The sequence below is a fragment of the Somniosus microcephalus genome, chromosome 25, assembly GCF_052327205.1.
Source record: "Somniosus microcephalus isolate GS21.2 chromosome 25, FLI_Smic_1.0, whole genome shotgun sequence".
In the NCBI taxonomy this organism is placed as follows: domain Eukaryota; kingdom Metazoa; phylum Chordata; class Chondrichthyes; order Squaliformes; family Somniosidae; genus Somniosus; species Somniosus microcephalus.
The window spans coordinates 28,740,445-28,766,352 of NC_141011.1; the positions used below are offsets into that span (position 1 = coordinate 28,740,445).

Consider the following 25,908-nt stretch of genomic DNA (forward strand, 5'->3'; position numbering starts at 1 on the left):
CCTTCCGCCAATGGGAACAGTTTCTCTCTATCTACTCTGTCTAGACCCCTCATGATTTTGAACACCTCTATCAAATCTCCTCTCAACCTTCTCTGCTCTGAGATCAACCCCAGCTTCTCTAGTCTATCCATGTAACTGAAGTCCCTCATCCCTGGAACCATTTCCTGCACCCTCTCTAAGGCCTTCACAACCTTCCTAAAGTGCAGTGCCCAGAACTGGACACAATACTCCAGTTGAGGCCAAACCAATGTTTTATAAAGGTTCATCATAAATAGAGGCATAGATTATAAAAGCAAGGAAGTTATGAAGCCCAGGATCCGTATGCTTTTTTAAACTGCTTTCTCAACCTGCCCTGCCACCTTCAACTATTTGTGCACATATACCCCCAGGTCTCTGTTCATGCACCCCTTTTAAGATTGTACCCTTTAGTTTATATTGCCTCTCCTCATTCTTCCTACCAAAATGCATTACTTCACACTTTTCTGCGTTAAATTTCATCCGTCACGTGTCTGTCCATTCCACCAGCCTAAGTCCTCTTGACGTCCATCACTATCCTCCTCACTGTTCACTGTACTTCCAAGTTTTGTATCATCTGCTAATTTTGAAATTGTGCCCTGTACACCCATGTCCAAGGCATTATATTTATTTATATATATATATATATATATATATATATTTAGTTTGGGGAACACCGCTGTATACCTTCCTCCAGTCTGATAAACAACTGTTCACCAATACTCTGTTTCCTTAGCCAATTTCTTATCCATGCTGCCACTGTCCCTTTTATTCCATGGGCTTCAACTTTGCCGACAAGCCTATTATGTGGCACTTTATCAAAAACCTTTTGGAAGTCCACGTATACCACATCAACTGCATTGCCCTCATCAACACTCTGTTACCTCATCAAAAAACTCAATCAAGTTAGTTAAACACAATTTGCCTTTAACAAATCAGTGCTGGCTTTCCTTAATTAACCCACACTTGTCCAAGTGACTTAATTTTGTCCCGGATTATCGTTTCTAAAAGCTTCCCCACTACCGAGGTTAAACTGACTGGCCTGTAGTTGCTGGGTTTATCCTTACACCCTTTTTTGAACAAGGGTGTAACATTTGCAATTCTCCAGTCCTCTGGCACTACCCCCGTATCAAAGGAGGATTGGAAGACTATGGCTGGTACCGCTGCAATTTCCATTTTTACTTCTCAGTATCCTAGGATGCATCCCATCCGGCCCTGATGACTTGGGTACTTTAAGTACAGCCAGCCTTTCTAGGACTTCCTCCATCAATTTTTATCCCATCCAGTATCTCAACTGCCTCCTCTTTCACTATGACTTTGGCAGCATCTTCTTCCTTGGTGAAGACAGAATGCAAAGTACTCATTTAGTACCTCAGCCATGCCCTCTGCCTCCATGCTTGGGTCTTCATTTTGGTCCCTAATCAGCCCTACCCCTCCTTTTACTACCCGTTTACTATTTATATGCCTACAGAACTTTTGGATTCCCTTTTATGTTAGAAAATGCAAGTTGTTGTTGTCTTACTACACTAATATTGATATGTTTGGGATAGATATAGCTCTACGAGACTGGAGAGAGTCGAACTCAGGAGGGAAAGGAAGAAAGGTTGGGAGGAAGATCAGACAAACAGGCTCTCAAAAAGTAGAGGCATGGAAATGACAGAAAATAGAGACATGATCAAGAGTTGCACGTCATCTTTCCAACCTGCCAAATGCAGCTACCCAAACGCTATCCCCAATCACCTTTGGCACATTAACTATTCGAAGTACCCTTCACTGAATTCAGACACAGCAACGCATAGAGAAATGCAAATGCTGGAAATCAAATAAAAACAGGAGAATGCTGGAAATACACAGCAGGTCTGTCAGCATCTGAAACGATAGGCTAACGATCAGGTACAGACCCTTCATCAGAAGCGTGCAGAGTTCTTAAGAGTATACACCCAAAATTCAAACTTTTTTTCCTTTTCAGTTGCTTCAGACCTGCTGAGAATGGATCTACAGCAGACTTGGACAGTAGAGAAATAGAGGCTGCAAACCAAGACGAGAAGGAAATAAGACTGCTCAGAGTTATCCTGAAGGTCTGAAATATAGCAGAAAGAGCCTAGTGAGTTAACTATCCTTTTCCTATACTGTACCTACATTCTTGGGTTCCTTTTTAAATCTCACTCTCTGTTCTACATGTCACAGAAAAAATATACTGGAATCAGAGGATAACGGCCCCGTTTACTTGAAGAAACTTCCCTCAAATCAGACAAAGAGCAAAACACACCAAAAATAAGGCCAAACTGTTGAGACTAAACTTATAAAATTTTACTCAAAATATAGTTAACTTTGCCAGTCAGTTATAAACAGAGGTTGTACAGATCATCTTCAGCACTCACAGACCAGAACTTTCCTTTTGCTGAACGCTGCAAGAAAATGCTGCTTCAAGGGGTCCAGATGATTTTGCAGGATAAAATATAAAATTAAAAAGGAAAGCAGTAGCAAAAGCATCTATTTGTTGATAAAGATGTCATACAGGCAATTAAAAACAGTATTTGCACATCTTTCCCAGCCTTCCTGCAAATAGAAAGGACGATAATAAATTCAACCAAAAAACAGCAGCTGTTAACACTGAATCCCACAAACGTTACATTATGTGTACATTGCCAGTAAATAAAAGACAAAATACAGTGATAGACATCTTACCCGACAATAACCTGCTAGTCAACACAATCAAGAATACGTTACTTTAGATTGTGTGATTGGTATCTAGCAGTTGTTTACATCACTAACCAAATGGCACACAGTGCGCCATTTCCAATGACTGAGTGCAACAGCATGCAAGAACCTGATAGACACTTCACTGAGTAAGCATTTTGCAAGCTTAAAGGGGCAGTTTCTTCATAAAGTGCTCCAAGAAATTTTGTTTTCTTTTGGCGACAGAGAAGTCATTCTGATCAAGTGACCCACTCAAAACATTTACAGATTTTTCTCTTTCAGAAGCTGACTGACCAACTGTGTATTTCCAAGATTTAAGGAGACATACAATTTTTGTTGCAACAAGGTCACAGATGAGTGATGCAATTTGTCATTGCATCATATACCCAAATAAAACATTTGCCAAACATTTTTTCATGGAGATGATGCCCTTTAAGAACCCCCCAAAGTATACTGCACAATTTATAAATGAAAACCAGTAAGTTGAGGCGGTTCAATAAATCTCAGGATGCAAGTGAAGTCCCTCAAGCTCCTGCAATGTGCGCAACAGTCTCATTTTATGTGCAGCCAAAGCTGCACATGACTGCATCTTTTCCAGTCAAGCACTGATTTGACAACTGCAGGCATGTAGCATAACCATCCGTCTATATCCACCAGGACACTCAAATCCTCAAAAAAAGGTCCTAATGAGTGGACAGTAGGTTTTTTTTTTTGCAAACAAAATCTATATATGCCACATGCAACGGGCCAGGTGAAAGCTGCAGCAGACATACTGAATTTCGCCTGCATTTACAACTAAGGTGCAAGCTTAATAACCAAACCACAAACCCATGTAAACTAAGCTTGGGCTCCTAACCCCTTCCTTCTGAGTCAGGGCAACTCTAAAATGAGTCATATTCCCAGAAGTAGCAGCAGGACAGACTTGGAAATCTTCATGGGGGAATTTGGGGTGGGTGTGGGGGGGGGGGGGGGGGGCAGGTGCTGGAAGAGGATGATGTTATTTTGCTAAAGTTATACTTCCAGAATAACCCCTCATTATACAAGCGTAGCAACAAGCATAAATGCCACTTGTGAACCCTGCTGGTTTGACATGCATCATTGGTCCTTTTGCTGGCCTACACACTCAGCTTTAAAGAACCACTACATCATCACATCAGGGAAACCATTGTTTAAAAGGAACATTAAAAAATTTAGTTCATTTACTTACTCACAAATTAAGACCAGACATATTGATTGCACTAAGCCAATACTATAAACCTGAAGGAAGTGTGCACAGAAGCCATTTTGTACATTATAACTAGAGCCTTTCTGCAAAACCCTGGAATCATTCAGTGGTCTAAGCTTATGTATCAGACTAGTTTGTAAACGTTTTCATTTTTTGTTCTTCTCTCCCTCCCCATTTCTCTTTCTATTCCCTCCCATCTGCAAAAGTCAGGAGTACGGTACAGTTCAGTTCTCAGCCATATAAGTGCACTCTAGACAACACCTCAAATGATTCCCCAGGATGTTCGCTTGATTGATGTGGGGCTTCCTGGCAAGTTTGACCTTTCTCAGAGACTACATACAAGTGGCATGTGTCATACTTCGGAAAAAACTGAACATGATCAGACTGGGAACCCAACACATCTGTCAAGAATCCAATATTTCTGCATCTTGGATACTAGGCTGGTTTCTTGGCTTTTTCTTCCACGTAGCAAGATATACTGAAATGGAAATCATGAGCCCCTTTATATTACTATGGCTCACTAACTGAACCCGTCAAACACACTGAGCATGGAGAAGCTATTCTCTATGTGACCTGCTGCCACAGTGACAACCAGAATGTTTGAGGTCAATTCTACAAATTCCATCTCTACGTTTGGCAATCATCCCGTCGAACTGTTTCTCTGATAAGGGCAGAGGTAGTACTCTTTCATTAGCCATTTTGCCTTGCATTCAGATGTAGTAGCTCAGTAACTATTAAGTAACAGTTAAGGCTGCTGGCCAATTCTGTACAAGTCCAAATTCCAGTCTACAACATTCTCTGCAGAAATAAAAAAGGTATAGGCAAGTGACACTGTTGACGAGCAACCCCTCAATGCAGTCCTTCAAGAAGTCAATTGACTAGCGTCCCAAACTCCTGACTAGGGACAAGGTGATTGCTAACATTGAGGGGGAGTTTTGGGGGGGGGGGGGGGTGGTAAGTGAAACATGGACATTAATGTCATTTTACATTTAAATTAAGAACCACCCAAGTCTCTCTCAGCAAACATGGGTAAGCCACTCCGTCAAGTTGCATTCTTCCATACATTAGAAAAAGGAACACAACAGAATGTGATTTTTTTTTTTTTTTTAAAAACAGAAAGATACTTGGGCGCAAGTAAAAAGCTGCAATGAAACTGAGGAGTTCCAATGTTTAAGAAATTTCCTCCCAATCCCAAGTTATACAGCTACCCGTCACATACAGAAATTTTTGCAATATAGTTTTGTTGTTCAAGCTTCTGCAATGCCAATGATAATCGCAGAAGGACACTTAGTGCCCCTTGTGACATTATTGAAGGTCCCACAGTATTTCTCGAATACAAATTCCACTCACATGTATTACATTTCATTATAACTAGTTTCACACAATTCAGATGTAAGTTGTCTTGAGACTCAAACATAAAACAACCTTTAAGTCAACGTTAAGTATGAATTTCAAGGTCCATTTTCACTTTTTTTGCCATTTTGCCAAATATACTTATCTATTTCCTAGCAAAAACCACAGGGAAAGAAGCCCGAGCCAAATACTTCCAGAGTAAAAGCAAGTTACTTGGAATGCTGGTACATCACTAATCTCTGGCTGTTTGAGAGCCCGGATCAACTTGGTGATTAAAGTAAATCTTTATGGGAATTAAGATGAAATTGTTTTCATGAAAAAATGCACAAAATGTGATCTCCAAAAGACTAGTAAAAATCCAGTAATCTGATATAACCAAAGTGGATTAAGCTAATTTTTTTAAAAAGGCCCCACATCTCTTAAAGGCCTGGAACAGAGTTCGGAACATGAAGCTGCCCTCATCTGTTCACCAACCAGGAAGCTGATCCCTCACATTGGACGGGCCTTTCACAAGGCTTGAAATCTACCTGCACCACTTTTGCATCTCTGCAATTATTTAATGTTTGATTTGTGATATCTGTGGCAGCGAACAGGCAGTGAAAGGACAGCAGTCTACATCAGAAGCCACAGTTTATCTGCAAATTGACCCCCCTCATTTATTGTGCAGCTCCCTGTATAACCAAGTCTTAACTCATTATCACTTGATAATTATCCTTTATCCACTGGCTCCTAAATACTTTACTGGCCAATTGAGAGCACAGAGCAGGTCCAGTGACAGCACTAGGGTCCGATTATTGTCAACATTGCCTTATATTGTTCATGTCACTGATTTTTACAACATACCCTTTCCTATGGGTCAAACCATACCTATTGAAAAGGAAGATTCCTGAAATTCTGGATGGCACTGCAAGTCGGCAATGTCAACTTTACCATACGCAGGATTGATTTAACAATTCAAAACCTAAGAGCCCAATCTCAGCAAAGCTGTCTGGGAAGATGAAGGGAAGGGGCCAGGCTATTAGCCCTATTGAACAGGAGGCAGGACTGTCATTCTGCAGTCTCTGGATCAGCAGAGATCAGAACGTCAACAATTTCACATGCCAGGACAATCTTTGTGTAGACTTACTTCATTAAAGGGTTTCCATTTACGACTTTCTCCACGCTTTGACAAACCCTGTAACATGCGGGCAAAGGAAACAAGATTCACATCTCAGCACATTCAGAAGTCTCACTGAGCTTTACTGGGCAGGTTGTTTCCCCAACCCATCCCCAGCCTTTTTCATCTGCATCCCATCCACAACTCCCACTGACCTATTACTAAGCTGAAACTGGTCTTTAACCATTGCCCTGTCTGCAATTGTGCCGAGTTGCATCCTGATTTTGTTCAGTACACCAAATTCAGTATGTGGTTGTTGCTTATGTTTTGCTGGTAAATGAATATTCAAGCCCATTTTGATTCCTCCAGTCCAAGCAAACTGAACATTGCACCTCTTCCACAGTCCTGTTCACAAGACTAGTTTTGACTTTGTCACTTTATTTCATTCTGTCTGTACAATACCAGTGTTTGCAAACACATTTCTCCTCCTCTGCAATGACCCTCAAGTCCAACAGATCCCACAAACACCAGAATGTTGCACAATGCATTTCATACCAGTGCTAACCTTCTGCTGTAATCTACTATACCTTTGCTCTATTTGTAAACTAGTTTTTTGGCTTACCATTAGACACAAGGGCTTTGAAATCAGTAACTGCAAGAAACAAAACCAGAGCTTGATTAAAAAAAACACTAGTCGTCTGATTGTAATTCTGGCTGGGAAATATAAAACTATTACTTGCTCGATTAATCCAACTGTGCTTTTAGGTACATAAATAATTGTACCTTTCTCTTTTTGTAGAGGTACAAATCCCCCAGTCCAGTAGTTATCTTAAATTTTCCACCTTCACCTTTCCTCTCCTGAAGGCATTTACTCAGGCTTGGGTACAGTTCCACAGGCAGTACCTTGTCTAAGTGATGTGCGAGCAGGACAATGTGCACCAGCAGGTTATTTGACTGGGGGAGGGTGAAATGAGGGGAAACAAAAAGAAAAAGCAGTAGGATTACAACTGAGCCCATGCCCATTTCTAATGGTCACTGAATAACCATCAAGAACAAAATCCCCGGCCAGATTTTCCCCTCCCTATCCCAGGGGCACAAAGACCACTTATAGAGCCACCACTGCCTTGGCTGAGAGATTGGATTAAAACTATAACCTTTCTGGTTTGTATACCACATCACACAGCGTATTAACCCGCAGAACCAGTGGGGAGACAGCCATTTTATCTTTTACAGAACAAATATATTCTGAAGAGCCTCGGGCAATCATTTCAGTTGCACCAGGTTCATGAACACCAGAGATCAGGTTTAGTGTCTGTCCATTGATCAACTGACATGCCAGGTTGCGTGAAAACATCTCACCAACGTACTGACTAACAATTCAAACCTGGGAAGAAGTTACACAGGCAAATAAAGAGAGATTACGTTAACTTAGAATTTAATGCAACTGCTGGGAAAGCACTCTGAATATTGCTCGTTATAAAAGTTTAAAATACTTCTAGGGCCTGATAGTTTGCAGTATTCATCATGACTATTAACAGCATTTGAAGTTTATTCAATCCCAGTCAAACAACCTGACGGCTGGTGTATTGCGAGGCTGTGCTAGCAGCTGTGTAGGAGTGAGGCGGCTAATATTTTTTTCAAGCACCGGTTGAAATGTACCAAGCTTCATCAATTAATTCTCCCCCCCCCACCCCACACAAAAGCAGTATTTTGTTCGCAGGCAGACAGATATACAGAATGCACACGTACACAAACACATACACATGCGCATACGCGCAAACAAGACAGATGGCTGCATCAGCTCGCGTGCGAGCCATACAAAAGGAAAATACATACGTGCCCTTTTAACAATAGATGGACCTAGAAACAGCTTTTTTTGTTGAAATTCTAGAAAATAAAGGCGTTGCCTTGAAAAATACTAAGAGTATGTACTAGTGATGGGCAATAACTGCAACACCTCGCTTTAGTGTCATACAGCAGGGCGCAGAACACACACAACCACCAAAAGGGAGACACATACACAGTACCAAAACCTCGGGCGCGACTACTTAGCCTCAAACCTTTCAGCTTCTCTAAGGAACATATAATTTGATTGGAACCATTTTATTTCCCTTTTTTAAAAATTTACATTTATTTCTGTCCTTCTCTCTTCCTCCTATTCCTCCCCTTCATAAAACTGGGGAGGGTTCCAGGTAGAACAAGTTGAAAACCTTCCCAGTTTCTGACAGTAATAACTGCTCCGCACTGACCCACAATGGGAGCAGCATTAACTACAGGCATGGCCTTTGCCAAAACATCCTCTTTTACAAAGAGATTTTCTACTACTGCAAGTTATACCTATCCTGCAGGTTATACCAAAAACCAACATGCACAAAGCATGGCTGGTGAATTTGAGCATAAGGCAGTGCTGGAATAAGATCACGTGACCACAGCATTATGCAGCTAGCACCTTAAGTGCTACCCTAATGGGCTATACTTGTAATCTCACCACCGTATTAGTTTTTGATGTAAAAATAAATCCTGGTGATCAACTGGGATCTGGCCACTGCAGCTAACCACATTCAGGTAGATGAGATACAATAACATTCACGGCCACTATTCGAGCTTTTCTCTTTTCCCACCCCCCTCCTCGGCTAGTTTTCCGTTAACTAACGGACTTGCGCTCTCACTGTGGATGGGAGGACAGGAATCTGACAGGACTTGGCTGTGCAACAGACCACTTGCACTACCGAACACAGCTGCTGTGCATCTCTTGGTCTGCTGTGCCAAACAACCCAAGCCTGTTCTCCACATTCCTTTTGTGGACCATTTTATGTTCTTATCCTGTTTCTCCAGATAGATGTTTTGAAAACATTTATTTTAAATACAGCCTACAATAAATAGCTAAAGATGAGCCAACTTTAAAATGGGTGCATTTCTGATGTTTTTTTTGACGTTCTTCGCATAGCAAGATAATTACCCTTGAACGACTATCCTGTGGCAATGAGTCAGATGGGAAGAAACCAAAACAATCCTGTGAAGTGTGGGATGAGAAAAGACAGACAGCACCCATCACTAATACATAGTCAAACTCTTTTCTGAAATTAAGATAAACTATCAAACATTCTTAAACAGTATTATTGCTGGAGCAAATTTCTGGTTAGAAATGGCACACAATGTATTCTTGGCCAGTCTGATTGCAAGAAACCTCCCCTTCACGGTTTCCTTGGAGAGCTCACAGCAGTGTGCCAACCACAGTGGGCGGAGCAGGGGTCACAGTGCGCAAGGAGAAAGGTCACAGTGGGCGGAGCAAAGGGGATCACAGTGCAAGAGAAGCAGACCAGGTCCTCTGCTTGAGTCCGTTTTCTCTGTCCAACACTGCACGCTCGGTCATGAAGAGTTCTGTTTTACAAAGCACGCTCGCTGGCCCACGTTTTATCTGCGCTGTTTGAAGCCTTGTGTACCATCAGGGCCCAGGGGCTGTCGAATTACACTGCTCTGCTGCCTGGTCTCCTCCAACTGGGTGATCCTGGTTGGCCTGAAAAATAAAGACAATTAGCTTTGGCAGGAGATAGTGTCAGGTTAGTGCTGTGAATGTCAAGTTCTTACTCATGCATACTGTTACAACTAGGATTCTGAAAGAAGTAGGCTAGATTGCCATTTTCAATATTTAAGAATCAGATTGAGGGGTGATATTTATCCCAAAAGGATTGAGGGTCAGAAGTTATGTCTCTGAATGCTTTAAGCATGCTGTTAACACGTGGCTATGATCTAGCACACCAAGTGTGACAACAATACAGATTAACAAATGCAAATAATTATTTGAAGTGTCCAACCTGGACTCTAACCAATAGTTTCGACTGTGTCCAAATGGAACGTCAACCGGCTTTATAATTCCACTGTAGCTATGTAGATGAGTTGAAAGACATTTTCCCTCTCCCAAAAATCTAGATAAAGTTTCTCTGTGGAGCTTCCTTATCAAATCGTGGAACTGGAAGATGTTTTTGAAATGCTTACTATAAATACAACCGAGTGAGGCACTTTTGATGAAACATCAGCACAGACAACCTCCTGAAGCATGCGTGAAAATTTACATTAGCGTAATCTGTTTTCAGGGCAATCACGGGCGTCATCTCCTTTTCCAATTGTTTGTGCTAAAACAGAACAAACCCCTAGAGAACAGGCCACAAACCCTTTGCTCACTGCTGTAGATCAAATTTATCCGACAAGATGGTTTAAAAAAAAAATCATACCAAGCGCAATTCTATACCAGGCAAAAGATGAAAAACAGGAAGATACCCATCGTGAAGGGTCTTCCTCATTCTTCAGACAAACTATCTCCCACATACCAAAGGAGTCTGATCTAGCAGTACGCAAGTGTGGTCTCGGTCTGGAAGAAACCAGATAAGAACAGCCTGTCCAACTGCTGTCTATTTAAAGATATATCCCTAGGCCTAGCAGAACAGCTTTCAATATAGAGTTTCTATGCTCAAGCCGATAATGGAAAATGCATTTACTTCATCATTTGCAAGTAGTACACACTGGTGTAAGTGTCTTATAAAGGAACAAAATCACCCAACTTTACAAACTGACCTAGCTCTGTCAACACAAGCCTCTTCTACCTTCTACACGCACAATTGGTATCCCATTTCCGATTCATAAGGTGTTGGGATAAAAAAATGGGAGTAGCGATTGTCTGTCACAGGTGTAATTCTCAAATCATGTAGGGAGGAACTAGCCAAACCTAGCATGGCTTATTGACCATGTGAGTGTCTGAAGTAAACCAATTCACCTCACTGAGCTCACAGTTATCAGTTCCAGCACAGCTACTTGTAAAAGTACCAGGGGGTCCCCCAGTGTTCATGGGCATACCCCAGCAAGAGTCCATGGCTTCAGGAGACAAGGGATTTTCTACCTGATTGCTACACCAGATACTGCCTTTATCCATTGGGGGAGTCCATAACAAATATTTCTGAACGCTGACCTTTTTCCTCAGATGAAGGAAGATCTTGGAAAAGTGTGAGCAGCAGAGTCACAATCAGGCTGCATTTCATACCAGAATCTGTATGTATCCCAGAACCGTCTCCATACTGACAGGCTCGTCACCAGCCAGTACAATGGAAATGGCACCAAAGTCTGATCATAAAGTCAAAGAAAGGGGTCTCAACACCATGGATGCCTTGTCACTAAAGAATTCAATTAGTGTCTTTTCCAGACACGAGAATGGTTGACACAAGCAAGGAAAAACTGTTGACCAATGACCTCATATGTTTCTGGTCTTCATACCCTAGGTTAGCTACAGCCGTGTATAATCGAATGCAGCACCAGTCACTGTTCGATGGCTTGACATGTTATACTAGCCAGTGGTAAATTTTGTCCAGTCTAGGAGCAGTGACACGTGGAGGAAACCTCTCGGTCCTATGTCTCATCTTCAAGAATTCTCTCTGGGTATGTGGAAGCACAAACTCGCATTGTGCAACACAACAACCAAGCATGACAGGTACAGTTTGGTGCTACATTAGTAGACCTGTATCCCAGTGAATGACTAACTGGCTGGTTGACTGTAAATGGATCAAAAGCACACCGCAGAGAACTTTGGAGTTTTAGCCACTGGGTATGGAGTTTTAGCCACTGGGTAAAGGCTGCTCCCCATGCCCCGTCACTTACCTCTCTGGATTGGTTTTATCCTCTTCTTCAGGACTTGCGCTCCCCAGGATCCGTTTCCGTGCCTCTGCGTATTCAGCTTCTCTCTGGGCCAGTGACTTGACTTGTGGAGGAGGTCTCGTAGCAGAATGCGGCGTGCTGACCACCCCGTTACTTGTCGGTCTCTTTAGAATGCGGATCTGTGGAGTGCAGGTCGTTGGGTGGAGGTCATCCTGTATGACGATGGGAACTTTAGGCGTCAGCTTTGATTTCCTGTTTAAACATAAAACAGCATTAAGACAGACTTTCTGGAAATCCCCCTCCCGAATGCTTTGTCAAACACAAAAAGGAGTGGCAGTGTAGACAGATCAAGAACTGATTGTGGTGGAACTTGAATGCAAGTTGTGCGGAGGTACAAAGGCTGTGGTAATGCTTAGCAGGGAAGAGGTGACACAGTGTACTGGATGTGCACCCACCCTTCTCGTCGGGCTAGGTGGACAAAGGGGCTGAATAAAAAAAAAAACTGCCATAACAAAAATGCCAGGCCTCTCCAAATGGTTATGGGGTAAATTTGCAGAATATTGGTGTTGAGGCAGATTCAGAAAGTCCCTGGTCTGTGCTGAGCCTGCCAATCAGCACTATAATCTCTGTTCCAACTTTCCAAAATCCAAGGGAAATGCCAGGTTCGAGACCATGTTTAATACACCTCCAACCTCACATTACTGCCATTTCTTCATTTTCATGATTACAATGACAGACAGGAAAAGACACTCTGATCCATCCCGCCTGTCCCACACAACTGCAAAAGCTAGTGAATCACATGACATATACTCCCCACCCCACACAAAACCATGTGATCGCCAGGTTACAAAATGATTATCCCATTTATTGGTAGCAGCAATTAAACTGCTAGGCAGCAGAGATGGGCGGGGGGCGGAAGGAAAGAGTGGAATCATAAGCAATCAAACCACTTGCTATAACTGGTTGCAGACTTTTTAGTGAAACTTTGAGATTAAAGGTAGTTCTCTGCTGGTACAGACATTCTGGCTCTTCTGTCAATTAAGATATTTTCAATTGCTGGGCAACTGTACATTCCAAATAACTGCCTTCACCTGTAATAGATAATATGCTATGTAGGACACACTCCTTATTTGGACATCACCATTCAGCGACTCACATCTGCAGCAATACACTTCTATCCCAAAAGGACAAGAGGTCACCCACCTCAGGCCAGCGTGCTGCATTTACCGAAATACACAAAGTAATCTAGCTCCTTGGATGCATGATCTCCACATCTTTTCCTTCTTTCAATTTCTCACCCCAACCTCATCCTCTAAAGCCACTGGAATAATACTGTGGCACGTTCTATGAGCATTGGAGACCCTCCATCACCTTGGTACGATGGTCATTCATGATGTGAGAGTCTAGCAGCAAATCTAAGCAGGCTGGTCCCTCTTCCTTCCTTCATCCCCCCCCCCGCCCCACCCTCCACCCCAGCCCATCCCAAGTCCAGTTCTCTCTCCTGGTTAATTTACAGCACACATTTTCAACCTGGGAACCCAGGAGATCAACAAGGTCTGCAGATTTATGTCCACCTGTCACATTTCTGCATTTGTTGATTTACTAATACATTATTTCTGTTGCTGTATACCAATAATAATTTTCTGTAATTGTACAGCACTATTTTCTTTTGGATAGTGGGTTATCTTTTGGAAGTGGGGCTAGGAGTCCGTCGTTATCCGCAGGCTTTCAAGTTTGAAAAGTACTGACTCAGCAGGCGTGGAGATGATCACTGGATAATGATCAGGATCAGAAATCACCGGCACATTTTTTGATTCCGGAAATGTAGTTTTTTATTAATCTAAAAATTTCCTTGTTTTCATGACTTTTCTCAGGTTGGAACTTCTAGTTTTCAACTATTGTCAATACTAAGGCTGCCATGTTTTGCCATCCCGTTTCACATCATGCCAGAGAAAGAGAGCCTGGCCCAGCACACAATGGGTAAGGATGCCTGTATTATTACCTCCCCAGGTCACTGACTGCCATGTTAGTTCAAAAATTTGACTCTTCCGAGCTAATTTATACTTGTGCTGATAAATACCAGTTCCACAATGGGCCTTGCACCACCCCCTACACCACAAGATCCATAGTCTGTGTGGTGTATGTGCCTTTAAGAGCCCGTGTACTGTAATGCCGGTAGTGGCCACTCGGGCTGTATAAGCCTGTATAGTGTCTTGTATCTTTTAGTTCACCTCCAGACTTTGTTCAGTAAACACCTGTTAAACCAACTCCTGCATTCCGTGTCTCCATTAACACACGGATACAACAGTCTGCTGCTGCAAGATCCCCTCCAAGTCACACACCATCCTGACTTGGAAATACATCGCTGTTTCTTCATCGTCGCCGGGTCAAAATCCTGGAACTCCCTCCTTAACAGCACTGTGGCAGTACCTTTACCTCACTGGCTGCATTGGTTCAAGGCAGCAGCTCACCACCACCTTCTCAAGGGTGATTAGGAATGGGCAATAAATGCTGGCCTTGCCAGTGACACCCACATCTCATGAATGATTTTTTTTTTTTTTTTTTTTTTTTAAAAACACACTCCTCCAAAAAGGAGTTGCATTTATATGGTGTCTTATCACTTAGGACTTTCCAATCATTTTACACAGACTCAATTACGTTTGAAGTGTCGGGAGACATTGGGTGATAGTTCCAGCCAATTTGCACACAGCTAATCCCACAAGTTCCACAATCAGCAAATGCAATAAATGCTCTGTTAATATGTTTTTGGTTGCAGGGGAAGTTGGCGAAGATAATGAAAGAACTCTCTGCTCTTTGAATAGTGCCATGAGATTCTTCATGTCCATCTGAAAAGTTTCACGTCCAAAAGACAACACAGCCACCAATGCAGCACTCCCCAAGTACTTTACTCAATAGTGAGCCCAGGCTACGTGCTCAAATCCTGAAAGGTGTAGCACAACCTTCCGACTCAGACGCACAATTGCTATAAACTGAGCTAAGCTGACATTTGCCTTCCAGTGAAGATGGGTACGGCAGAAGACAATTTGTGTGAGGAGTTTCACTATCCCCTCCATATCCTCAGACCTTTACCAGTGAAGGAGAACGCACCATCATAAGACAGATAATTCACCGGAACAAAATATTCACATCCCAACTTAAAACAGCCCCAGCGCTCTAGAAAAAAACTTCCAATAGAACAGTGTCCAACTTGCCAATTTGAAAAAAAAAATGTCTATTTGCCTCAATTTTCCCTATGGTGAAATAGTTAGATTGAGCAAAAACAAATTACATCTGATTTTTCACCCTCTCCCTTCCTTGAAGGTGATGAGAAGTGCTGGTGCGTAGCAACCAAACGCTGGCAGCCATCCTGCGTGTATCAAAGGCAATAACAACTTCAAGAACCGTTGCACCCGAGCCTAATCCCATCATCACTGTTGTTCCACAGATTCCAGCAGAAGTCCGAAGAGAAATGATCTAAAGCACTAATCCAGACTGATTTCTCTCATCCCACTCCCAAGTGCAACGTCACTGAGGCCAATTGTGGAGACCCCAACTACTGTTCCATTTCAGATCAGTGACCCACAAGCTCATTTCAGGAAAATGCTACCGTTCTTGGTATCACGTGCTTCAAAGAGGGTGGAAATGACGACCAAACACATTTGTGCTTTGTGTGCCTGTAGCCATGTATTGCAAGTCCACATCCCCAGTCTTGTACATTTTATACAAAGACAAAACCAGCTGTGGATTCTCTCCTGATAAACCCGGGTAAAGATAGCAAATCATCAATCGTCATATAAACAGTATCCCCCTCACCAAGGTACGATAGCAAAATACTGCAGATGCTGGAAATCTGAAATAACAACAGAAAATGCTGGAAAAACTCAGCAGGTCAGGCAACATCCGTGGAGAGAAATTTGAGTTGACGTTTCGGGTCGAAACCCTTTTTCAAAACTGGAAAGAAAAGAAAATAGATCGAAGGCAGGGCTGCGATCGAACAAAAGAAGTAAAAGAGACAATAAAAGGTATTCGAAACCAGACGAGATGGTAATAGGCCGGTGGAGACAAAAGGCAGCGGAGATTAGGTGTGAAGTGTACTGGCAGGTAAGAGACAGCTGCCAGGTGGGAGAGAGAAACAAAAGGAAAGGGGGGGGGGGGGGGGGAGGAGGAAGACCCAAAACAAAGGGGTGGAAAAAAATTATAAGTAAAAAAGTAATAGGGGCCGAGGTTATGATCTGAAATTGTTGAACTCGATATCGAGTCCGGAAGGCTGCTAAGTGCCTAATCGGAAGATGAGGTGCTGTTCCTCAAGTTTACGTTGAGCTTCCGTGGAACAATACAAGAGGCCAAGGACGGCGAGGTCCGAGTGGGAATGGAGTGGTGAATTAAAATGACAGGCGACCGGAAGCTCGGGGTCACCCTTATGGACTGAACGGTGGTGTTCCGCAAAGCGGTCACCCAATCTGCGTTTGGTCTCCCCAATGTAGAGGAGACCGCATCGTGAGCAGCGAATACAGTATACTAGATTGCAAGAAGTACAAGTAAATCGCTGTTTCACCTGGAAGGGGTGTTTGGGGCCCTGGACAGTGGGAAAGGGGGGGGGGGGGGGGGGGGGGGGGAGAAGTATAGGGGGGCAGGTGTTACATCTCCTGCGCTTGCACGGGAAGGTGCCAGGCGAAGGGGAAGGGCTGTTTGGGGTGATAGAGGAGTGGACTAGGGTGTCTCGGAGGGAGCGGTCCCTGCGGAATGCTGAAAGGGGAGGGGAGGGGAAGATACGTTTGGTGGTGGGATCACTTTGGAGGTAGTGGAAATGGCGGAGGCTGATCCGTTGAATGTGGAGGCTGGTGGGGTGAAAGGTGAGGACAAGGGGAACCCTATCGTGGTTCCGGGAGGGAGGGGCAGAAGTGCGGGAGATAGAACGTACACGGTCGAGGGCCGTGTCAACCACAGTAGAGGGGAATCCTCGGTTGTGGAAAAAGGAAGACATGTCGGAAGCACTGGTATGGAAGGTGGCATCGTCGGAGCAGATACGGCGGAGACGGAGAAACTGGGAGAATGGAATAGAGTCCTTACAGGAGGCGGGGTGGGAGGAAGTGTAGTCCAGGTAGCTGTGGGAGTCAGTGGGCTTGTAGTGAATATTGGTCGATAACCTATCCCCAGAGATGGAGACGGAGAAGTCGAGGAAGGGAAGGGAAGAGTCAGAGATGGACCATGTGAAGGTGAGGGAAGGGTGGAAATTGGAGGCAAAGTGAATGAAATTGTCTAGTTCGGGGCGAGAGCAGGAAACGGCACCGATAGTCATCAATGTACTGGAAAAAGAGGTGAGGGAGGGGACCCGAGTAGGACTGGAACAAAGGTAATGGGGTTAGTCAACACTGCATCGAATTTTACAGTGCAGAAAAAGGCCATTCGGCCCAACAGGTCTATGCTGGTATTTGTGCTCCACACGCACCTCCTCTCGCCATACTTCATCTCACCTCATGAACATATCCATCTATTCCTTTCTCACTCATGTACTTTCCAGCTTCCTCTTAAATGCATCTATGCTAGTTACCTCAACCACTCCATGTGGTAGCGAGTTCCACATTCTCACCAGTAAAGAAGTGAGTAAAGAAATTTCTCCTGAATTCCTTACTGGATTTATTAGTGACTATCTTATATTTATGGCTCCGTTTTGGAGTCCCCCAGAAGTAGAAACATCTTCTCTACTTTTATCCTATTGAACCCCTTCATAACTTTAAAGACCGCCATCAGGTCACACCTCAATCTCAGGAGCAATTCCCAGCCTGTTCAGTCTTTCCTGATAGTCATACCCTCCCAGTTTTGATATCATCTTTGTAAATCTTTTTTGCATTTTCTTCAGTGTTTCTATATCCTTTTTGTAATATGGAGACCAGAACCGTGCACAGTACTCCAAGTGTGGTCTAACCAAGGTTCTATACAAGATTAAAATAACTTCTCTGTATTTGAATATTATTGCTCTAGAAATGAACCCCAGTGCTTTATTTGCATGCTTATGGCTTTGTTAGCCTATGTCGTTACTTTTACTGATTTGTGAATCTGTATCCCAAGATCCCTTTGTGTCTCTACCCCATTTAGACTTATCTTCCAAGGAGTAGGTGACCTCTTTATTCCTCCAAACAAAAGGCACCACCTCACACTTATCTGTATTGAAATTAATTTGCCACTTACACACTCCAAGTTTGTTAATGCCGCCTTGTATTTTGGCGCAGTCTTCCTTAGTATTAACTATAACACCTAATTTGGTGTCATTCGCAAATTTTGATATTGTACTTCCGATTCCCAAGTCCAAATCATTTATGTAAACAGTGAACAACAGTGGTCCCAACACTGATCCTTGAGGAACACCATTACCCACATTCTGTCAGTCCGAGTACCTGTTTTCAACTCCTACTCTGTTTTGTAGCTAGTTTGCTATCCATTCTGCTACTTGTCCCGACTCCACGTGCTCTGACCTTAGTCACAAGTCTGCTATGCGGTACCTTATCGAAGGCCTTTTGAAAGTCTATGTATATTACATTACCCTTGTTTACTCTCTGTTACTTGAATTCAATAAGGTTGGTTAAGCATGACCTTCTCTTCTGAAATCCATGCTGACTATTGAATATTATATTTTTGTTTTCTAGATGTTTTTCTGTTGCATCTTTGAGTAAAAATTCAAACATCTTTCCTACCACTGACGGTAAGCTAATTGGTCTATAGTTCCTTAGATTTGTTCTACCTCCTCTTTTGAAAATAGGAATAACATTAGCTGTCCGGTAGTCCACTGAACTAGTGCCTCTGCTAGCTCTTCCTTCATGCGAGCATGTGCAGATGCAATCCATTCGGACCCCGGTTTTATCCTCTCTAAATTTGTATAGTTTATCAACTATCTCCCTTCTATCTATTTTAAATGTCTTGATAGCCTTTTTGATCTTTTCTTCTAATGTCATGTCCACCTTGTTAGTCTCCCTGGTAAAATCTGTGGCACGCGAACAGAAATTACGAGTATTTTAAGCTGTAATCGTAGGGCTGATGTTAGTCAGACTGGTCCAGCTTCAACTGTAGTCAGTAGCACTATTTGAACCTTTCGCTTACATTCTTACATTACACTCAGCCCTGGAGTTGCTACCTCTGGATGTTGTGACACCTGTATCGTATGTTATGTAGTCAGTGGCACCTGCAATTTGCTCTCCCCTCCCAATCAGCAGCAACTCTAAGGCGGCTGTTCAATTCCCAGTATTGTTTGCAGATACCCGGGTCAGAAAGCTCCACCTGAAAACCAGTGTTGGAAAAATTAAAATAGTCTTGCTAAAGTATTTCCCTTCCCCTAATGTTCTCTCCGGTAGACACTGACTCATTTTGGGGTACAGTTCCACTGGCAGCACCAGCCTTCCGATGCGAGTGTAGACAGTGAACATGAGCAGGATATCTAGCTGTGAAGACCACCACAGTCAAGGCAGATCCTGTCCCCTCCACACTGTACATATGCAGTATTTCCAGCAGCAGGCACTGATAGCAATCAGGCACCTGAACCCGGACTGATTTTTCACCTCTCTAGTTCATGTGCAGAAAGAAGGCAGTTAAGAGGGAAAGTACATGGTACAGATGAAGCAAACCCAGTACTTGGCAAAAGCTAGGGAAAGCACGACCAAAGGACATGAAATTAAATTAGCAAAAAGCAAAATCAAAACATATTAGGAAGAACACCTTTACTCAAAGATGGATAAATGTCCGGAATAATCCTCTAGTTGAGGCAGTTTGAATTAGAGTTGGCTACTGTAATGAGAGAATTAGGCTACTAGAGGGATGGGCTTTAATAAGCAGAGTGGCTATTTCTCACCCCCGAATTTACTCATGTAATGCTGCCCCAGCTGAGATCAGCTATCGCAGCACTGACTAAGGACAGAAACTGGGACTTCTCAGTTTTACAGAGTAGGGTACTTACCAGTCCAGCCATCAGGGGGAGCCAATAACTAGCAATTTTAGTGATTTTTCAGAAATAGTTCTTACTTTTCTTTCTGTTGGATCTTTAGTTTCGCTTCCAGCCGTCGATCAATTTCCTGTAAGGAAACACACACACACACGTATATATGAGTACGCGCACAGGTGTGCTCTGTAAAACAATATTCGCTGAACACCCAGCCACAGACAGAGATGAACACAAAGCCCAGTAATGAGCTGCCAAAGTAGATTAGCTGGATTTGAAATACATTAAGCAGCCTGGTAAACATGATGGTGGTGTGAGAACTATCAAAAGAAAAATCTATTTCACCAAATAAAGTCAGAGAAACCAGCAGAATAGGCAAGTGCCAGTTTAATGTGCCACAAATTATGTGTTAATTGAAATCGGCACACCCTACCACTGAAGTGGGTTTAGAAGCATGGCAGATCTGACAAAAGGCAAAATGCTTTTTGATTTATGGCCATTTTAAAGTAGAAAATGAAAGAGGTGCTTGGAGGCTGCAAGGATGATGCTGCAGTAGCTGTGCCACGAGGATTGTTAAAACACTGCAGGCCTCCTAAAGGGGACGGGCAATCATTTCTCGACCAGAAGTTTGTATGCAGGTGCATTCACACTCCACAACACCACTTTGCACTAATTCTAAACTTGGATTGTAAACTAATAATAAAGGTGTGATCAGACGCCAAAGTGAAGTTGAATGGGACTCTCTTCTACAGGAATTTGCACTTTGCTTAGTTTCAGTGTCTGGTCAGGTCCCTGAATTCAGCAGCTGGACTCAGGCTGCACGTACACCAACTACAGGCTCACAGCAATGCTGCAGACAGTGTAAATGTTCCCTCAAATTACCTGTTACCAGATGTGGCAGAGTCAAACATGTCACTGGGAAAGTCATAGCAGTTTCAGCAAGACAGTAAAAAAGGTAACACTCAAGTTTAGAATATCAGATGACTCATTTACAAGAGAATTCACTAATGTAACAACAGCCCATCTGTATCGCACTAAAGCAGCTACTTTGCACATGTCAGTTATTCAACCACTGGGGGGTAAGCCCAACTCCTTCCTTGCTCAATAGCCACACGTGCATTGCCCTCTCTGTCCCCCAGAGACACAAAGGCTAAATAAAGAGCCCCTATGTATCATTGAACAGTTTCCATTTCAAATGTATATTGTACACCATCTACCATTAACATTTAATATTGAAACCGATGAGCATTTATATTTTAAAAAACTAAAACGTTATCGAATTCAGAGTTTTTGGATCAAAAACAGACAAACCAGTCCTAATCAAAACCAGTTTTTCCTCACCAGCCTGCTGTTAATGAGGGAACCCCCTCCTTGGTAATACCCAGACACCAACACTAATGACTTTTACAATACAATATATATTTTTGCAATTTTTATTAAGTTTCCTTCCCTTGCTTGGGTGCAGTTCCACAACACCGATAGCCTTCTTGTAGCGCCCCAAACCACTGTTTTTTAATGTATTGATGGCTAACTGGTTTCACTATATGTGCTGTGGTTGATGGTTCATCCTCTCCTTTCCAGTAACCCAGTTTCCCCAGGGCTCTGTACTCTCTCTCGCTCCCACTCACCATCCAACCCTATCCACTCTTGTGCTGATTCTACTCTACATTCCATTTCTTGCTGATCACATGCCCTCAGTACTCACAACCTCCATTCATCCTACAGTGCATGAAGCACTACATCTTGATTTCCTCAGTGTCCTTTGATGGGCAAGGAAAACCTTGTTTATTGCAATTCTTCAGAGACAGTTTCTGCATGTCTCTTGCACATTTAACAGCAGCGATCATCTTGCCTTTGAAGGCTCTGCCTCAAGTCTATTTTCATTTGTTCATACTCTAGGCTTCATTATCTCACGAGGCCCCAAATAGTACCACCACATATAGAAAAACACCAGGGCAGACTTGATGGACTAAATGACCAGTTTCTGTACGATTACATTCTACGATCTCCTCCACTGCTAAAGCCTCTTCCAAAAAGCTTGGACAACCTTCACGCCAAACTTTTTTTTCTTTCAACGGCTCTTTTGGCTCAACTGGTAGCACTCGCCTCAGATTCAGAAGGTTGTAGGTTCAAGTCCCACTCCAGAACTTGAGCACAATCGAATATCGACACTCCAGTGCAGCAGTGAAGTAGAAGCTGCATTGTTGGAGATGCTGTCCTTCAGATGAAACATGAAACCCAGGCCCCATCTCACTGTTTTGATGGCTGTTAAAGATCCCATGGCACTAGTTGAAGAGCAGGGTGTTCTCCTGATGTCCTGGTCAAGATCATTCCTTTAACCAACACCAACCACCAAAAACAGATGAATTGGTTATTCATCCAATTGCTATTTGTGGGATCTTGCTGCATGCAAATTAGCTGTCACATATGTCTACATAAGTCACTGCACTTGAGAAAATAGTTAATCGTATGTAAAGCACTTTGGGATGTCTGAAAGGTGAGATAAAGTGAGGTGTTGCAAGTCTTTCAATTCTATAATGCCCATTTTATCCAATAGAATATTGCTCCCTTAACAATTCTCACACATGCCTGGACAGGATACAAGAAAAAGTTTGCGGTTGGATAGGTGACCTATCTTTTATCTCTAGCTATAAACTTTTTTCTCTCTTTCCAGTGCAACATCTCTGTCCTATTTTAATGGTCAGCGATCCCCTGAACTTTCAACGCTTGTAGGAAAATCAGGAACATTTTATAATGATGAAAAAGTAAAAATACGATAGTTACTGGAATGCAAACAAAAACAGTAAAATACTGGAATCACTGAGCAGCTCAATCAGCATCTCTCGAAAGAATGATAATTTAATGTTTCAGATGTTATCTGAAACATTAAATTGTTACTTTTCTCCACAGTTGCTTATTGGCCCAGAGTATTTCCAGTATTCATTGTTTTTGTTTCATTTTATAACCAGCCATCATCATCTCCAGACATTGCACTTTCCAGGTTCCACCGACGCATCTGAAAAATCAAACTGTTTAATCAACCTCCCAGTGTTCAGGTCAGACTGAGTTCTGAATATTCTAGATACAAGTAATAGGAATATAACTGGATATTTTGTATAGAAGGAGGAGAAATATATCATTGCTACTTTGAGCTTGCTGGATCGCCCAGTGAGAAACCATGGTACCATGCTCTGTTTGTATTGAGCCTGTTATGTCTGCAGCGGAACTTCAATTATCTGCTATAATGAACAGGTCATCCCTGGTGGACAATCAAGAATCTCCAAATTACTGTACATTGCTTTTGCACTGCCTCGCCTATCCACACGCCTTAGTCTACTCCAACAGAACTCAGCTCCATTACATCTGCCTAGCAAGATTCTCTGCAGCAACATCTAGTCACCCAGCTCCACCCCCTAATTCACTTGGCAACAACGCCAAGTGCCAGGCACCCAATCCAAACCATTCCCGAAGCCAGCAATGGTTCTCCTCACCAGCTACAGGGATAATGCTAGAGGCAGTACGCACTCATGTTGGCAGCCTCTACAGCACCAATCTCAGGGGAGCTGCCAACTTTAAAACCCATATGGAGCAATCTCAGGAGTGCATTTAATCAAGCCTGCTCTGTATTGATTTTAAAGCTGGCAGCCTCTGCCGAGATCAAAATTGTGGAGGTTGATAACAAGATCATTGAAGGTGAGCACATACTGCAGTTAGCACTGAGCTTTGTAACTAGGGCACCATGATTGCTGTTGGGAGAGCAGAGGGATCAATTGTCACACCCTAGTTGATCATTTTGGCAAATCGCACTGATTTCTATCTGTAAAAATTCTCATGGAATAACCAGGGACGTGAATAATTAATGTGACGTTGCACATTATAACACACTCTGGCACACATTCTCTTCCAGAGATTCTGAACCTTGGAACTCCTCATCTCCGTCTTTCCCTTCTGACCGTTTCCAGCCTTGACGGTGCCCTGCACTATGGGCCTTTATCCTTCACCTGGGCTTCTCAATTTAGAAAGAGCATTGGCCGCCGGTAGCATTAAATAGGCCTTCCATAATATCCTTTGGACCTGAATACTGACACAGGCTGAAGAGGGAGGGTCTCAAGGAGGGCACTGTACTAGAAAACAATTCCATCTCTCCTAGATACTGCAGCATCAGTTAAGGCTCCTGGAACAAGTTCAAAACTCTCAAGTAATTGAGACCATCACACTGAATACTCCAAATTCTATCATGACCTTAAATTGTCTGTGTAGCCACCTCAAATACAAGTCATAAAAATCTATAACTTTCCTGTTGGACAGCAAGTCAGAGTGGTCACAAATCAAATCTATCTCTCGGAAGAGGCTGCTGAATTTCTCAGCTTAGTTATCTTTCCACCAGCAAGAAAACTCTTCTTTTGGAAGATGAAGGATAATTTCATTTTTTCATACAATGACTTGTTTTTAAATGTATGAGTTTTGATCAATATTTAAATGATTGCCACTTGCCCCCCCCTTCTACTCAGGGCTGTTGAAAACTCAACTGCATTGGAAAACCTTAAGGGTCACAAACTTCATGCAACATTGCTTTATTTACAATGGTGCAAATTATGCCAAAATACATAATTGTGTGTGCCTCAATGTGACAGAGTTCCATTTCTAAACTACCATTACAAATAGATTACAGCTTTATTGCACAACTTATCTAGAATGTCTAGCCTTTTCCTACCCCTTCTGTATGCTGCTGGGCAGAACTCTGAAGGTACTCTGTCTCAACAATAATCAAGTTTTGGGGGGAATTAAAAAAATTGACTTGAAAACAATGTAAACAAAGTGTTTGCAGAAGATGCATTTTTGTACACTCTTCCTATTTCAGAAACAAAACCCTTGCTCTATTTGAAAAACAAAGTTCTATAAACTTACATCATTAAAAATAACATTGAGAGAGAGAAGAGGTAGAAAAACTCCTTTGGTTATTTGGTTTGGAATTCAGACAACCGAGAATGTGGACTTCACTTGTCAAGTGAATCCACAGGTTTTTTCACTGTAACCTGATTTAAAAATACCCCAAACTCCACTGACATCCAACAGCTCAACTCTGCACTAATTTGTTCTAAGATGCGCAGCTTTCTGTTTTAACTATCGTCATTGGAAAAGTCATCACTATTATCCCCCTCACCTTTCCCCAAGATCGAGTGAGGTGGGAGATCAGCCTGCCCACTTCTGGGAGTTGGCAGCAAAGTCCGCGCCTCCCGCTGCAGTGGATACATTACCTCCATCGCTCTGGAATCCGCATCACTCGCTTCCAATACCTTTTCTGGTCATGCTACGGTATTTAGTCTCCCTCCTGCTGCCAGCACGGACTCCCTGTTGGAGTGCGGCGGTTCCAAGTTATTGCGGGCCTGGGCCCAGGCCTTGCCCTTGCCCCGCTCCCTTACCCCCCTCACTCGCTCGCTCCCTCCCTCTCATGCCGCTCCCCCCGCTACCTGCCCCCACACTTGTGGCCGACACTTACTGGGACCCTTTAACTGTTGCATACTCTGCTCCTGCTCAACTCGCGGGCTTTAAAAAAACTACTTAACCGCGTCAACAAACCGCGAGGCCTGTTTGTAAAGAAGCCCCAGCTTCCCCGTGGCTTCATCTCCAGCTCCTTACCCCACTATCGGCCGCTTCCTCCCAATTATCCGCGATTTCCTCATCTTCCATTTTAGCTTCTCGGCTCACTCGCCCCCGGCCGCACAGCGCACGCGCGAAATCCTCTGTGCGCAGGCGCAGGACACGGTCGGCCAGAGACGCGCAGGCGCCCGACACGGCACCAGCGTGCCCGGGACCAGCAGGAGCGCGCATGCGCAGTTCCGCCCCGTTCAAGAGGAGTCGTTCGAGCGTCCCGGCTCAAGCGCATGCGCGCTGGCGGCTGCGGGAAGCCCCGGCTATAGCAATCGATCCGAGAGTGAAAAGATGGCG

The 25,908-nt window shown here is 43.2% G+C and overlaps 1 protein-coding gene across 1 annotated transcript; it reads right to left on the minus strand.

Annotated features, from left to right (window-relative positions):
* Positions 1-2,310: 2,310 nt before the first annotated feature.
* szrd1 (SUZ RNA binding domain containing 1) lies at positions 2,311-25,899 on the minus strand. Its single transcript, XM_085966985.1, has 4 exons — positions 25,600-25,899; positions 20,043-20,092; positions 12,036-12,284; positions 2,311-9,906 (listed from the first exon to the last, which is right to left on the minus strand). The coding sequence occupies exons 1-4, from the start codon at positions 25,789-25,791 to the stop codon at positions 9,804-9,806; spliced, it is 594 nt and encodes a 197-aa protein (XP_085823111.1). The 5' UTR covers positions 25,792-25,899; the 3' UTR covers positions 2,311-9,803.
* Between the last annotated feature and the right edge of the window lie 9 nt (positions 25,900-25,908).

What these genes read in the sequence shown, in the direction of transcription:
- szrd1 (XM_085966985.1), bottom strand. Translation starts at nt 25,791, where the DNA reads ATGCGCGCTCCTGCTGGTCCCGGGCACGCTGGTGCCGTGTCGGGCGCC. An exon ending in AGGAAGCGGCCGATAGTGGG is followed by an intron (nt 20,093 to 25,599) that starts GTAAGGAGCTGG and finishes GTTTCCTTACAG; the next exon opens with GAAATTGATCGACGGCTGGA. An exon ending in GATAAAACCAATCCAGAGAG is followed by an intron (nt 9,907 to 12,035) that starts GTAAGTGACGGG and finishes TTTATTTTTCAG; the next exon opens with GCCAACCAGGATCACCCAGT.